The sequence below is a fragment of the Choloepus didactylus genome, chromosome X, assembly GCF_015220235.1.
Source record: "Choloepus didactylus isolate mChoDid1 chromosome X, mChoDid1.pri, whole genome shotgun sequence".
NCBI classification, from domain to species: domain Eukaryota; kingdom Metazoa; phylum Chordata; class Mammalia; order Pilosa; family Megalonychidae; genus Choloepus; species Choloepus didactylus.
The window spans coordinates 129,326,010-129,341,157 of NC_051334.1; the positions used below are offsets into that span (position 1 = coordinate 129,326,010).

The 15,148-nt window shown below is 38.8% G+C and overlaps 1 protein-coding gene across 1 annotated transcript in view; it reads right to left on the minus strand.

Annotated features, from left to right (window-relative positions):
• The window catches only part of AMMECR1 (AMMECR nuclear protein 1), a 134,386-nt gene extending 120,001 nt beyond the window's left edge, over positions 1–14,385 (minus strand). The window contains exon 1 of the mRNA XM_037821345.1: positions 13,902–14,385. Coding sequence (XP_037677273.1) covers positions 13,902–14,374 — 473 coding nt within the window. The 5' untranslated portion in view covers positions 14,375–14,385. The remainder of the gene's footprint in view (positions 1–13,901) is intronic.
• Positions 14,386–15,148: the final 763 nt, after the last annotated feature.

Sequence of the window (15,148 nt, forward strand, 5' to 3'; positions counted from 1 at the left end):
AGTAAAGCAAATTTCTAGTGCTGGTGATTAACATGAAGAAATGGTTTAAAAGTCTTAAAACAGTGTTGGTTGTTAGCCAGAAGATATTAATTTTGGATAAGTTAAAGACTGGCTTGTTGCTTTGACTCAGCTCTATAACAGAAACAAGTCAACCATAAAACATTTTATGAGGGAAATTACATGCTAAAATATTATTTGTGATTTCAAGGATAGCTTACAATTCCTTGGACCAGGCTTCTTCAAATCTGTTTTTCTTCATCTAAATTATATTAATGTAAAAACAGACATATCAAGAATTTCCATAAAGACAAATAAAGAAACCCTTTTGTTCACTAAATGTAGAATATTCCAAGTATGACAATAACATAATGGCAGGTTACTGAATATACCGTGGAAATCACTTTTATTACAGATATCTATGTGCAATATGCTCATTTGTTTCTAACATAGGATTCTCATTGGTCCATAATCACTAGATTAGACTTTTCAAACTTATCAACTGAGGTATCCCTAGGCAAAGGAGAATAAAGGTATGAATGGATAGGATTTAAGGAGAGTTGCCTAAGTGGCTCATCACAAATGGAAAATTTCTTTGTGGTCTTACGCTTTATTTTTAAAATCATGTGAATTTTACTTTCTATAACATACATGCATTAGTTTTAATATCAAATACATGTTTTAAGTTTTAATTATAGAAAATCGACACTCCAAGAAGAGATACTATGTTTACCCTGCTGCTTCATTTATCCTCTAGCACACCGCCAAACAGCTAGATTCCAATATGTTTAGATAAATGCTTGTTTCTTCTCTAATATGTCTACAGTTAGGGGTCCTAATCTAGTGCCCAAGGAGAAGTTTCAGGGGGTCTGTGGTGGTGCCCCAATTTGAGAAACATGCTTAGACTTTCCCAACCAATGTTATTTGGTAATTCTAGAAAATCCTATGAAGCCAGCACTATCAGAAGTTCCTATGAAAACCTGATCAAAGATATTGAATCTCTATTCAGAAAAAAGCACATACACTCAAAATTTTGCATAAAGTTTCAGTGTGTTTGCAGACCCTCTAAAATCCATTCCTGGGCACTAGATTTAGAACCTATGACTATAGACATATTAGGAAAGAAAGAAGCATTTATTTAAACATACGGGAGCCTATAACTGAAAATAAAATAGTAGAAAAAGAAGAAATAAATAGTACCAGGGATTCCAATCTTCCATACAAATGGAATAGTAGAGTAAAAGATAAGCAGATGATTAAAGCCTGTGTCATACCTCACTGGGAACCATCAACATGTATTCTTACCCTCATGCATACAGCTACATATATAGCCAGGTCAGCCCCCAAATAATAAACAATATCAAACAAATCCACAAAGATCTTATTATTTCAGTTATACGCACAGAGAAAAAGATTCCCATTTCCAGGTAAGGCAGAAGAAGCACACTAGAACATCTCATTCATCCCCTACTTTAAAACCTCCCTAGAAAAACTTCTAAAAACCATTCATATCTAGCATAGCGCTAAATTCAAAATCAGTCTAATTAAACAGTGCTTATACACTCCTTTAGACACTCAAGTCCATTGTTTGAAAAAGCTCTTAAGTCACAAATTTACAACCTCACCCTGCCCCTCCAACACTCCAACACCTCTCCCAAAAGAAAAACTAGCAGAACCAGTAAATAACTTTCTACATAATGCAAAGTACCAAATACTACTTATAATAGAAGTAGTGAAAATTCTATAATGCTGTTGCTCCCAAGCCTTTGAACACCGAAGACTGCTACTCCCCCAAATGACAAAGCTGCAGAGAAAAATTAAGTTAAGGAAGGGGAAGAGAAGAATCTTCCTGGATTTATACTTCAGATTTGGGGTGGGAAAGATTGGGAGTGAAAAGTATTCAAATAAATATAATGACAATTCTGAGATCATGAAAGCAACAGAGGCCATACTGGGGTGGTGCAAATTATTTAAGTTAATATAGGGTTAATGAAGGGGTATTATGGGATGATGAATAATTATAATTCTTCATGAAAGTGAAAGAAAGCTCAAAACTAAAATGCTTCTCTTCTGTAAGAACTGACCTGAATTTCTCTAGGCTAAATTGAAATAAAGTAAATACAAGCAAAGATTCTAAGAGCAACTCAATGAAGACAGGAACCAGGACCCTTTGGACCCACACCCATTTTTTCACTTTAAAATGGGATTTGCTTGTTCTCTTGCCCACAGCCAAAACGGAAAACCACTGACTTTTTAACCCTGATTATACTCTACACTATGGAGGCCACTACCTATTTAAGATGCCTGTTGTTTGGAGCCTGTGAAAAATGAAATTGGCATCTAAATGGTTCAAAGTCTCTCTAAGCAAACATACCTTCTCCTCTCCCAAAGTGAACATGTACCGTTAATAAAAATTTTAAGCTTCTTGAGAGTGATCAGAGACTTTTGTGTGGTCTATCCTGAGAATCACTAGATTCCTTTTGACCTCCCACCCTATTTTGTAGCTTAAGCTGTAGGTCTATGATAAGCCACATAGGTCAACATCCATCTCTTCCTCATCAATTTTGATACAAAAATATTTCACTGCCACTATTTTCTTCTAACGTCTGGTATTTCTTCAAATTACAGATTATTCATAATTCAAGGCTATGACACAAAGGACAGCTCATTTATTTATAAACATAAACTAACTGCATAGAGAACCCTGTTAATAAGCATTAACCCAGTTAATGGGTGCTGTTTTTTATTTCCTGAGTATGATGAAACAAAGTTCATGCTAATGTAGTTAGAACCTGTCAAAGATCAGTCCCATGGATGCATTCTGGAAATAATTCCATGTTCTGAAACATTCTGGAGAATAAAAGGAGAGAATTACCTAAGTAAAAATTTAAAGTGATCACTGAAAAAGAAGTTTAATTATCTTATGTCTTAAGATAATTAAAGACAAATCATCAACTAAATAAGTGTTGTGATAATCATGCCTGAGAATTTTGCTTTTTCTCCCCCTTCGAAAGAGTAATCACTGTTCAACATATAATAGAAATATGCTCTTCGACTGTAACTTAGGAATCTATTTTAGAATTTTGTTTCTAAATAATTGTATAAAACCTTTAAAAACTTGCTTATATGGTTTGTATGTCTTAGAATTGTAACAGTCTTGAATGTTAAGAACCATTAGAAACATCCCCATTAAACTAATCAATGTTTAAGCTAATTTGATAAATGACATCATTCAATAATTAGTACACAATCCTTCTATAATTATAATTCCTCAGTATCTACCTTATGTGGGTTAAATTTGCAATATACAAGTAATATTTTTTCATTAAGTTTGGGAGGAAAAAAGTGGTTTAAAGACATTTAATTCTATAGTAATCAGTGTATTTTTTTAAATTACATAATTCTGTAGCTAGCTAATTTTCACAACATCATGTTTGAGACATTGAAGATTACAAGAAAAAAGAACACTGAGTACAGAAGGCACTTAGGCCAGGGTGATGTAACCAATGTGAATCTAACTGACTTATGCTGAATGTCTATTGATGAGTGAAAGCACTTTGTCTACACAGCAGACTCCTGCTTGTGTTATTTCCCAGTCTCTTGTCCAGGCTTCATGACATTCATGACATTAAAGGAGCTGCTGAGGCATAATTAACTGGACAAAAGGGAAACTTTACCAAGAAAAAAGGCAATTCACAGGCCATAAGAGTTTAAAATTGTCAACTAGCAGACCTTCATTTCCCAATGCCTGAATTACAGCAACAGTCTCCTGAGGGTCCCCTTCCTTGCTCGTTTTCCCCACTTCAATCTATCTTTGATTGGTACTCATGGCCCCACTGTATAATGCTTATTCTGACTTCTGTGTCTTTATGTTATTTCCCTGCGTAGAATACTTTTTCCATCTACAAAAATTCTACCCAGTTCAAATCTTCCTTTGTCCATGAAGCCCTCCTGTAACAACCCCAGCCCACATTAGTCTTTGTAAAAACTCTTACAGACCTCATTGTCTTCATAATTCATTCGGTCCTTAAATAATATGTGACCTCATTATTTGTTTCATAAATCTCGTCTCCTCAATATGGTTGCAAGCTTTTTAAGAGCAGGAAGCATGGGTTATGCCTATTTTATAGACCTTTCATGCACATCCAAAAAGGAGCTTAGCACAATGTTCTGCCCACAACCATTATATTACTTGTTGAACTGAAATATTAGAATTAAATATAATATAAAGAGTAGTACTAGCTTAGATTAAGAGATAGATTCTGACATAAAATACAATGTCTTAAGATAATACTGGCAAATAAATATTGAGCATTAAAAAATATTTTTAAAAGTCTGTAAGCAAAGGGATATTCATGCTGGAAATTCTGCTTTCTTCATTAGAACTGGAAAGCCATCTCTCAATGGAAGAAGTTAGAAACTGCTCCAAAATCCAAACTGACACATTAAAATTCCATCATAATATTTTTTAAATGTCTGCATCCCTGCTTGATAAAGAACCTCGCACTGATATGGTAGACAATGGGGCAAATAAACAACTTTCAAGACCCATGACTTGACCATATCTATTATTTCACAGATGCCCCACTACCACATTTAATGTTAGCTTTTCATTAGAAATAACTGTGGACACTTCAATGAGCAATTTCAAGAAGTGCTTACCTAAAATGGTTAATATCTATACATATGGACCTAAAGGTCTTACTTACAATATCCCATTATGCAAGGTGTCTTCCAGTTTTCTCTCTCAAGAATTATCAGGTTCACCTGTCAAACCTAATGTTCTCCTTTAATTCCTTGGTCCTTCCACTTTTAAGAGTTGATGGACAAGGGAAAAACTCCTAACTGTCAAGGATATTTCCTCATATTGTTACTAGCATATTCATCAGAAAGTATTAAGGAACAGAGGATGACAGGAATAACCTACAAGAAAAGCTAGAAAATCAAGTTCTTTGTTAAATACAGGTAGTTAGTATTAAGTACACCAATAAAGCAAATGATAAATGCCAGGTCAAACACTAACTGAAATGCTACTAGTTTGAAACCTACTAAAGACAGCTATTTCTGACTCTAATGACTTTAAGCTAGTTTATTCATAATTTTCAGTAAGATTAGGAAAAAAAAATACTTCAAAGCCAAAACCAGGCTCTCCTGAAAATATGCTTTCTGCATCTCTGATATATATTTGCAAGATTTATTTTTATGGGATTATCAAAATTTCAATGAAAAATTTGTGGCTTGAAGTAGAACCACTATTATGTACCTTTAAAAAATAAGCTAAAATCAGCATGAATGTATACAATAAAAGATAAACTAATTAACCAAAAATGGATAATACTCCAGTTATCTGTGAGAATGTAATTGTAAATTAGGTTGACCATAGTAAGTCCTGTTAAGAGACAGTGGAAACCAGGTACAGAAGAGATGAATATGCTCAATAGAATGCTTTCCTGTGGTGGCATTCTGCAACCAATCAGAAATTATAGTTTGGTCTATCTTTTAATATTATCTGTTCCATAATCTTTGTTATGGTAAACAACTGTGCACAAACTATATAAAAGAAACCTTGTATGTCTAAGTACAAGCTATTAATACCTAAGCACACAGACCTAAAAATAAGATACATCTGAATATCTGAGGATTCATAACGATGGTCTTAGACAAGTAAAGAAAAATAAGAAAGGCTAATGACCAGAGAGTAGCTTCATTTATGCTGTTTGGGATATACTAAAGCCACTTGTCCCAAAGCTCCCAAACATACCTGGAGGCCTCATTCTGATGACAATACACAAACGGTTTTCAATTTGGTCTCCTGGAGGTTCTGGGGGGGGGGGGGTGGCGGGAACTACATGCTGGTGCTTCTGTATAAGTAAACCTGATGACGTGTATTTGTTCCTGATACAGATAATCATTTTTTAACAAGAATGACATGGCCACTGGTTCTAAAAGAGGGACAAGTTGGTTTGTATAAAGTAAAATATGTTTCTTGGAGCAGTCCTATTCCAGACCATGCACTAGGTCTCTCTTTTCTGCCCTGAATCCAGGCCTCACCTCATTTGACTATGATCTCACTTTTCTCCCTCCCTGATTCCCACATGCCCTCTATTCCTGCCTCTGGCCCTGTGTGTCTGACTCTCTTTCTCCACTTCCAATGCTTTCAGTGTGGAAGAGTGAATTTCTGTAAAACAACTTGGCAGACAGGGCAATACTTAGAGGAGTTTATGAAGTAAAACACACCATAAGCCACATTATCACCTCATTAGTGTCAGAGAAAGAGAAGCAGTATCATTCCCATTTGTTCTGGTGAGGGACTTTTGCACTGACAATTAGAAAAGTGTGAGATAGGTGAATCTGTAAACCAAACAAAAAATTGTAACTACTGACTGCCCTGTACCCACTCCTAACATCAGAGAGCTATTCCACATAATCAAGTACCTGGCCAAGCTAGTGGCAATTTTTTTGTTTGCTTGTTTTGTTTTAATGCAAAAGAAGCCTAAGCCAGTTTTTTGGATTTTTATATTTGTTTTTATCATAGCAGACGTCACAAAATGTGTTGAGAGCAACACTAGAACATGAAAAAAAGGTCAGAAGACTTCATGAGATTCTTTAGTGAACAAATCACCAGCATCATCTTCCACTTACCATATAAAAAAAGGTTGCAAAAAAAGCACCTATCACCTAAACGGTTACCTCACCATTGTTCAAAATCAGCACAACAATGGTATGTGCCTTACTACAGTGAAGTATGGTACTTAAGCCCAGTTTTACTACTCATATAACTTACTTGCACTCAAAACCACCTATATCTAATCCTGTGGTTGTTAGGCTACTGCAAGAAATAATGATCCCACTAAGAAGGCACACACTAACACATGAGCCTTTCTTTAAGGTGCTGGCTAATTGGCCAAAACCAATTCTTACAGATTCTATTGTGTAAGAATGACTCAAAGATCCACTAACACATGAAGCAAAGCAGAGAATCTGGTGTTACAACCTCTCAGCAATCCAAGATCCCTATAGAAAATATGTTACCTGAATGTGTCTCGTATGTTTTCAGATCACAATGGAAGTATATGGAATCACAAGGCAAAATGTATATGCAATTAAGTCAATCTCACTACTTTTCCATTATTAGAGAACTGATCAACATCTTCTGGCAGGATATTGCATAACCAAATCAACTGTGCTCCTCCAGAATTGTATGTGGCTTTGTGTCACAGTGAGGACTATCTTTAAATGAAACTTACAGGGGAAAGGAGAGAATCATCAAGACCATCACAGACCTTACTAAAAATACTAATATTAGTAGGACTAGAGTCAAGCAGAATTTTACATGTTTGCCCATCCACAGAAAATTGCAAAGATCATAAGACAATATGGCTGATCCTGTCAATTGATAACATCCATCCTTCATGGTCCAGCAGAGGCACCAAATAGATAAACTTTAATTTGTCTACTTTAGTTTCTAAGCTTGAGGCCATAGAACCTAGAATCTGGTACCAGACAACACTTCTAGTCCTTCAGAAACGTCCTCTAATTCAAGTTATGACACTACAAGTTCATGAGATGGTGTTCCACAAGGCTCTATTTTGCTGAAGGCTGTGCTTTGATATATGCACATAAAGAAATATCACAACCACTGACTGCTTTACAAATGAAAAGCATGAAGACAGAGAAAATGTATAAACCTACACTAGGGAGACCCAACATCCTGCACCAGGTATTTTTACCAGTAATACAAAGATGAAAGCTGTGACTCATCTCTACCCATCTGAGCAGTTCGAAGTCACAATTTGCAGGGTGGGGGTCAGGCTGGGGGAAGAGAGACTGGAGAGATACCAAGAGCCCAATCAAAATGCCACAATAGCTCGGTCACTGCTCTTTGATTCTGCTAATTCAAAAAGAAATGACATTTGATAACTGCCAACACTTGAAACTACACATATTAAGAAATCATTTCACCTGCCCAACTATTTGTTTCTCTCCATTTCTATGTTTTTTAATGGCACCACCATCCTCCTGGTTCCCCAGGCTTACAAACTGAATCGTGTTCAAAGCCTCTCTCCTTTTCACTTCCCCCAGACAATGGAAATTTGCTAGATTCTCATTTTCTGTATTGCCTTTTAACTCACATGCAATCTCCTCATTTCAGGTCCTCATCCAAAAGTTATCCCAGCTCTCTTTATACTTGATCCAAATTCTATGGACCATATCTTCTCCTTTCTCCCAAATTAGATACAGTTGGGGATAGGTGCAGGCGGTGGGGGGGGGGGGGGGAGCTCTGAGACTTGTGATCAAATTTCATAGCCAATACAACAGAGCTGTTTAACAAACTTTTCCTGTGTGTAAGAATAGCTAGGCACAGAGCCAAGAAAAGAAGAGGCAATGATGGAAGCCAAAAATCAGGTGAGCAGCAGTCTTTCACTCCTACACAAAACCTGGCCCTGAAATGCAAGTCCCTGCATATGCTGATAACTTTTTCCAATTCTTGATCTTGCAATGTTTCTACAGACACAAACTCTGCCCCTACGACCATGTCCCCATTTTCCCAGTGTAAATTTTCCTACTGCCCTCATAACCTTAAGGCTAGCTGGTCTTCATGACCTAGAGACTCTCCTCCTTCCAATTCACCTTATATTTAAGAGGAATCTTCTGCAAATGCTGTTCTCTTCCTAATAAAATAAACTATAATCAGATCCAATATCTCTTATCCAGAATTCCCAAAGGTTTTCCAACACAAAAGGCTACTTTTAATTTCCTTGAAGTTTTATGACCCTAGAGGCCAGACCAAGGGGAGTAGTGCAGAAAATGCTCAGTATAAATTGTTGACTAAAGACAGCTGCTGGGAATCCCCAAGTACTGTGACAAGGGGTGTGGCAGTGACAACAACCAGTTTGAGAACAACTAAGTAAGACTTCAAGATCTGTTGGTCATACACTCTTCACCAAAAATCTCTGCACATTCTCCATTTAAAAACTTGGCTTAATAGTTATCCCCTCCAAAAAGCCTTCTTCCTGACCACTGCTTTATTCCATGTCATTTCTGAACTTATGGATAATATTTCATCTTTATATTATTAATCTATAATCATGTATATATTGCTATGTAAGTATTTAAGCCATTTTTGTATATGTATCATATCTTCAACAAAACTGTAAGCACTGTGAGAATGACTATTCTACTTTTCTGATTTCTATACATGGAACTCAGCACAATACATATACTAAAAAAAAAAAAAAAAAGTTATTTCCCCCCAGAAGCATATAATTTCCACTCAGCTATTCAACATTTTTAAGGTTAAGTTTGAAACTGTGATATTAAGTGCCAGTAGAAAATACACCCACACTTGATACGAAAGATGCCACTTATAATTGAACCAAACATAAAGTATGCTCCACCCAACCCACTATACTATTACACCATATTTCTTCCATTGGGCTCTTTTCTTTATACTACACAAGCTCGTGGCTCATTTTTGCTCTTAGCAACACTGTAACTACAGAAGCTCAACTCTAAATAAGTTACTGTTGAGAATCTCCTTCCCACCTACACAACCACTGGGTTCCCACACTGTCTCCAGTGTCCTGTGAGCAACTGCCCAATTACTGAATGTGGAAAGACAGCTTACACATTGAAGGTCCATTCTTGGCAGCCCCTTGCTTTTACTGCTGGTCCCCACTTAGCTTAATTGATTCAGAACAGTATCAAAAAGAGACATTATTACACAAGTTAAAAAAAAAAGACTATTTAAGAAAATTTAAATGTAAAAGCCCTGGTCATTGTGCAGTTTAAAACAGGCAAGCATGTGTGACAGAATAACGCCTATTGAAATCTGGAAAACTCAGGAACTTTGACTAATCTTATGGTACAAGTTTAATATTTCACATATACATCCTCAAAAAGTAAAATTATAAATGAGAAGTGCAACTGATTTCAAAAATATAACTTATTGCAGTAAACGGTTATTGTTTAACACAAATATAGTTTCAAAAATTGAACAGTTTTTAAAAGACAGTAATGTGAACGTTAGTATGTTTCTGACTCATGCATCAGTTAACAACTCAGGCATGGGTTAACAGAGCATTTTTCACTTTTTCAGTAGTGGTCTTTCGTCCCATTGGATTGAGAGATCCCAGCAGAGTCCTTCTTGGCTGCCACCCACAAACTATGGGACCTGAATGCAGCACAAACACAATTCATAAGCAAGAAAAAATCTAAGCCAAATTATCACTCCCTTTGGCCATATGGGGAAGAAGGTAAAATAAGCATTGAGTTTTTCTTTTTAACTAAATATACCTTGCCCTACATACACCTTTATGCATGGATATAAAAATAATTTGGTAATTTATATTTCTACATCCTTCCATTGCAGTCACTGTTTTTACAGCATAAATGATAATTGAGGATGTGTCTACCTTCTTTTCCATCAGTAAGATAGGATGCTAGATTGTCTACCAATGGAAATCAACATTGTTGCAAAACAACCCATATAATACAGTTAAAAAGGCTCAACATTTTTCAGACAATGTTTGTTTAAGAAAAACTATACATTATTATCAGTAAATGGAAATCAGTGCCATTATTTTAGGATAAATAAGGAAATCTGTAATGGCCTAGGAGCATCATCTGCAATAGAAAGCTACATCTGCCAGCTATTCTGATCAGTTGATATCAAAAAAGACATAATAGAAATATAATAGCTCATGTTTAAAATGCTGATTTAATATCACTTTAACCTGAGCTGCATCAACAAATCATCTTTTTTTTTTTTTAAACTAACATGCAATAGGACTGTTACTGTTCTGGTGAAAGAAAGTGCCCATCTCACCTCTCCAGTCCAATCCAACTCCTCCCAAGCACCCTGAAAAACAGTAATTTGACTTCTGTGGCAAGATAAGAGTTAGCTGTCCAAATACCTGATCTGAGTCTCTCAAAATCTGCACCCTTAGAGGTGGATTTTGCAAAAGTACTTTTTATTCATCTCAACAGAAAACCACATTTATTGATGTATAATATTAAAATATCTTCTATGTGTGTGGTCTGTACAAAACATAGTACTATAATAACTTAGAAGGTGGCAAGATGATTAAAATTAAAAGTTCATGGGACACAGCACCCAACACAGCACTGAAGATATGAAAGAGAACTATCCTAGTGCCTTAGCAGAATCCTTTTATATTTATTTGTAATGAGGGAAATTCTAAAATGCAATCCAGCAAGCATAAGCTTAAGTAAAAGCTTTTAAAATCTCATAGCATGTTATTTAGTATGTTAACCATAAAAGCATTTTTTATGGTAACAGAAGGGGGCTTTACTTATTAAAATCAGTACAACTCACTTGAAGATGTAATATATGTCATACTTGAGCTGATTTTAACCCCTAAAATGTGTCCCTCACATTTAACAATTTTTGAGAAAGGACCTAAAATCATACCACAGGTTTCCAAGAGTCACTCTTATGCTCTTGGCAGTACTCAGTCTCCCCAGTGCTAGGTTAGAAAGAACATGATAAATAAAGAAGAGTGACATAGAAGCAGGGAGTTTTATACTGCCATTCCCTTACAATCACTCAAGTATTTATTCAGGTCCTCACCACTCTCTAGCCCAGAGGTTCTTCAATGTGGTCTTGGAAACTGTACCATCAGCATCACCAGGGAACTTGTTAGAAATGCAAATTAACAGCCCCACCCCAGACTCACTATAAGCTATAATGATTATTCTTCTTCCACCACATTTTAACATATCCACAGTGGTCAAAAGTTTGTCTTATTTGTCTGTTTAATTCCAGTTGTAAATACATGAAAAAGAAACCCAGTGGCTGGGATATTAGAAGAGAAACCATACCTAAATACTTGTGCAAAGTAGCCACTGGTAAATGACATTTTCAGAAGCATTTTCAGTATGAACTGGTCAAATGCACTTTTCCTGCTAAAATTTTTGTTATATTCATTCAGTTAACCCAAACTCATTTAAAAATGTGTGAAAATAGCACTTCTGGAAAGTGTGTTCTCATATACTTTGGAGCAATGGAGTGTGAATACTAAAACAGCCTTTGCCAAACTCATGTAACAGCTCAAGAACTAAACAGGAGTGAATTTTTGCAGTCCCATGACTTTGCAGAGCCAACCTAAGTATCATCCCAGAACTGATTTTAATACATCCTGGACATCCAAGAAAAGGCAAAAAAGTCACATATAAGTCACTCAACCTAATAAATACTTCATAGATTTTACATAATAGTCTTTTCAAAATGAATTTTACTTCTTGAGAACCAAAAAATAAATTGACCAAGTAAACGTGTGGACTTAGGATTTAAGCTCCTAGAATTGACATTATAACATTTATAAAGATATTTAATTCATCTGACAAAGTGTCAGCCTGGATGCCCTTTCATACATTTCTTATGAACCAGTGCCCAAAGATGAACCAGGCCTGAAAGAAAATGCAAGACCACAGAAATGTCATACAAAATTAAATACATTTAAATATCAAAAGCCAAAGAAAACAAACAATACAAACTTACAATTTCCAGGACACTTTATTACAACTTCCACTTTACATATTAATATTTTTAGACTAGGCAGAAGTGTTTATGCTTATGCAGTAGTAGTCCAATTCCCTAATCTCACAAAATGAAAAGCAGCAGCTTAAAAAGAACATCAATTCAGGTAGTTATGATATGGGAGACAAGGGGCACTTGTCTTAGCTTGGAAAAGGATGATGCTTTTCAGAAGTTTCACTGAAATTTCTGTCCATTATTTTTCTTGTTGATGTTAAGTAGTCATAATAAAAGCAATCGCCCTCTTTCTTATCCTGCCCTTCCTTGGTCTTTCCACTCTATCTAGCATTTAATGCAAAAAGTCAGTTTACACTCAGTTTACACATTAAAAAAACATATGTCCCATCTTCCACACATCCAAATGGCCAGGGATTAGAGTTAACCTGGCTTTTAGCGGTAACAGTGTTATTTTAAACAATTTCAATCACACTCTTGAAGGGTAACATAATTAAAAGTACAAAAACAAAGGAAACCATTAAAAAATCCTACAGATTTACTGTTGGGATTTTTTAAATATTTCTCAAACCTTCAAGCATAACATAGATATCATAAAAGTGAAGACACAAAAGCGAACGCACGCTTAATGTATAAGCTGACAGTGGCTCTGTAGAGACAGTTCTCACTTTGAATGAGCTATTACCCAGAAGGTAGAATGAAAAAAAAGAAGGGGGGAAAAAAAAGGTCTCACTCCTCAACGTGAGTGAGCCGGCGGTGCGCTTCACTAGAAATACATCTTAATGGGTATGTTCGCATAAAAATAGGTACTAAGGGGAAACTGTGTTTTAACCCCCCCCCCCCCCAAGACACAGGGAAACCCGGAGGAAAAGATGGGCAACCTTCCTTCGCACAAGCTCCGGAGCGAAGTTCCATCACTAGCAGAACAGAAGTTGGATAGTAACTATTTTCACCCTGTAATGGGATAGTAGCTCTCCATGTGCAAGGTACGCGGGATGGGAATACTGGCGGGGCTTTCACGTGGGGTAACGGAAACCAAAGTGAGGAGAGGTCAACACCTTGAGTAATCCAGATCTACAAAACCCGGGCGGGGGTGGGTGGCGAAAGAGGGAAGGAAAGGGTCAAAACTCCTCGAAGTTCTCGCAAAGAGAAAACAATCACCTCTGGGAGCCAGTGGGCCAACCCCCGCAGCAGCACCCCGCTCAAAGAGTGGGGTGCTTCCCTCGGAGGGCAGAAAGCGCGGGGTGCCTTTAGGTCGAGTGGCTCCGGGGACCCGGACAGCGAGAGGAGCAGGGGCAACCGCCGGCGGGGAGGCGGACTCTCACTTTGCCTCAACTCTGAGCCCCATCCCGAGCGCAAGCGAGAGGGCGGCGGAGGACACGGTACTCACTAGGGCTCGTTGGTGAACCGGGGGGTCCGGGGTTGCTGGTATCCATACAGGTGACAGTAGAGCACATCGAAGCAAAAGCAGCACATCTCCGCTGACACCACCATCTTCCGGGAGCCGGGCGATGAGGACGAAGCTGCGGACGATGAGGCGGGCGAGGAAGAGGTGGCGGGGGTCGGGGTGGAAAGTAGGGTCCCCACTCCGCAGTTCGGTGGTGGCGACAGGGAAATGCCCCCGCCGCCGCCGCCGCAGCCCTGGGGGGGAGAGAGGGCACAGCCGCTACCGGTACCTCCTCCGGTTAGACCTCCTAGTCCGTTGAGCCGCGTACCGGCGCCTACTAGTCCCAACTCCCCCGCTCGGCACTGGCTCTCTCCGCTGCAGTGGGAGAAGGAGGAGGCGCCACCACCGCCACCCGAGCCAGAGGGGGGCGAACTGGACAGTTTCTGCTTCTTCACCCCACAGCAACCCGCCGCCATCTTGGAACAGTCTCCCCCACGCAGCGCTTCCGACCCATGAGTGAGGCGAGCTGGCGGCGGGGACGAGCACGCTGCGGTCCCGGCCGCCGGGGGCGCGCCGGGAGGCTCGCGGGCCGCGCGCGCGCGCTGCTTCCCGGCCGGTTGCTGGGCCACGCGGCTCACCCGCGCGCGCCCCCGCTTAGGCGCGCGCCCCACTCTCCCGCGGCTGGGCGCCTTGTGTCGGTTGCGCCCGTCCGCCTCGCGACTTGTGTGAACCGAAGCCCCAGGCCCTGAGACCCGCAGGGGATGGAAGGCGCGAAGCCGAGGTGAAAGGAAAGTGAAGGAAACGACGACGACAAAGTGGAGTTTGGGAGCAAAGAGGGTGGGCGCGCCTGAGGAGGAGAGAGGTATAAGGAAACTAGTGTCAGGGGGCGGAAAGAAAGAAGAAAGTCCGAAGTAAGCATCCAAGTCCCAGAGCACAGCTCGATGACCCCCGCTGGACATAAGAGTGACACTCGAGCCGAGTTATGTGAAACTTGAACCACCCGGCCTCAAATACGCTGGTTTCTGAACTGTTGCAGTGTGAGCAAGCAGGTGCTGGAAGCTCCACACCTGAGACCGCCCTTGTAAAGTATGAATGTATAACGCAGTCCAGGAAATGGTCATACTGTAGTGTCTTTAATACCAATCTAAGCACACACTGACGGTTTTCTGAGCAATACTCTTTCTTTTCCTTATCGACAAATATTCAAGCCCTATTGAATCTCTATATACCTTTTACTTGTTCACCCAACT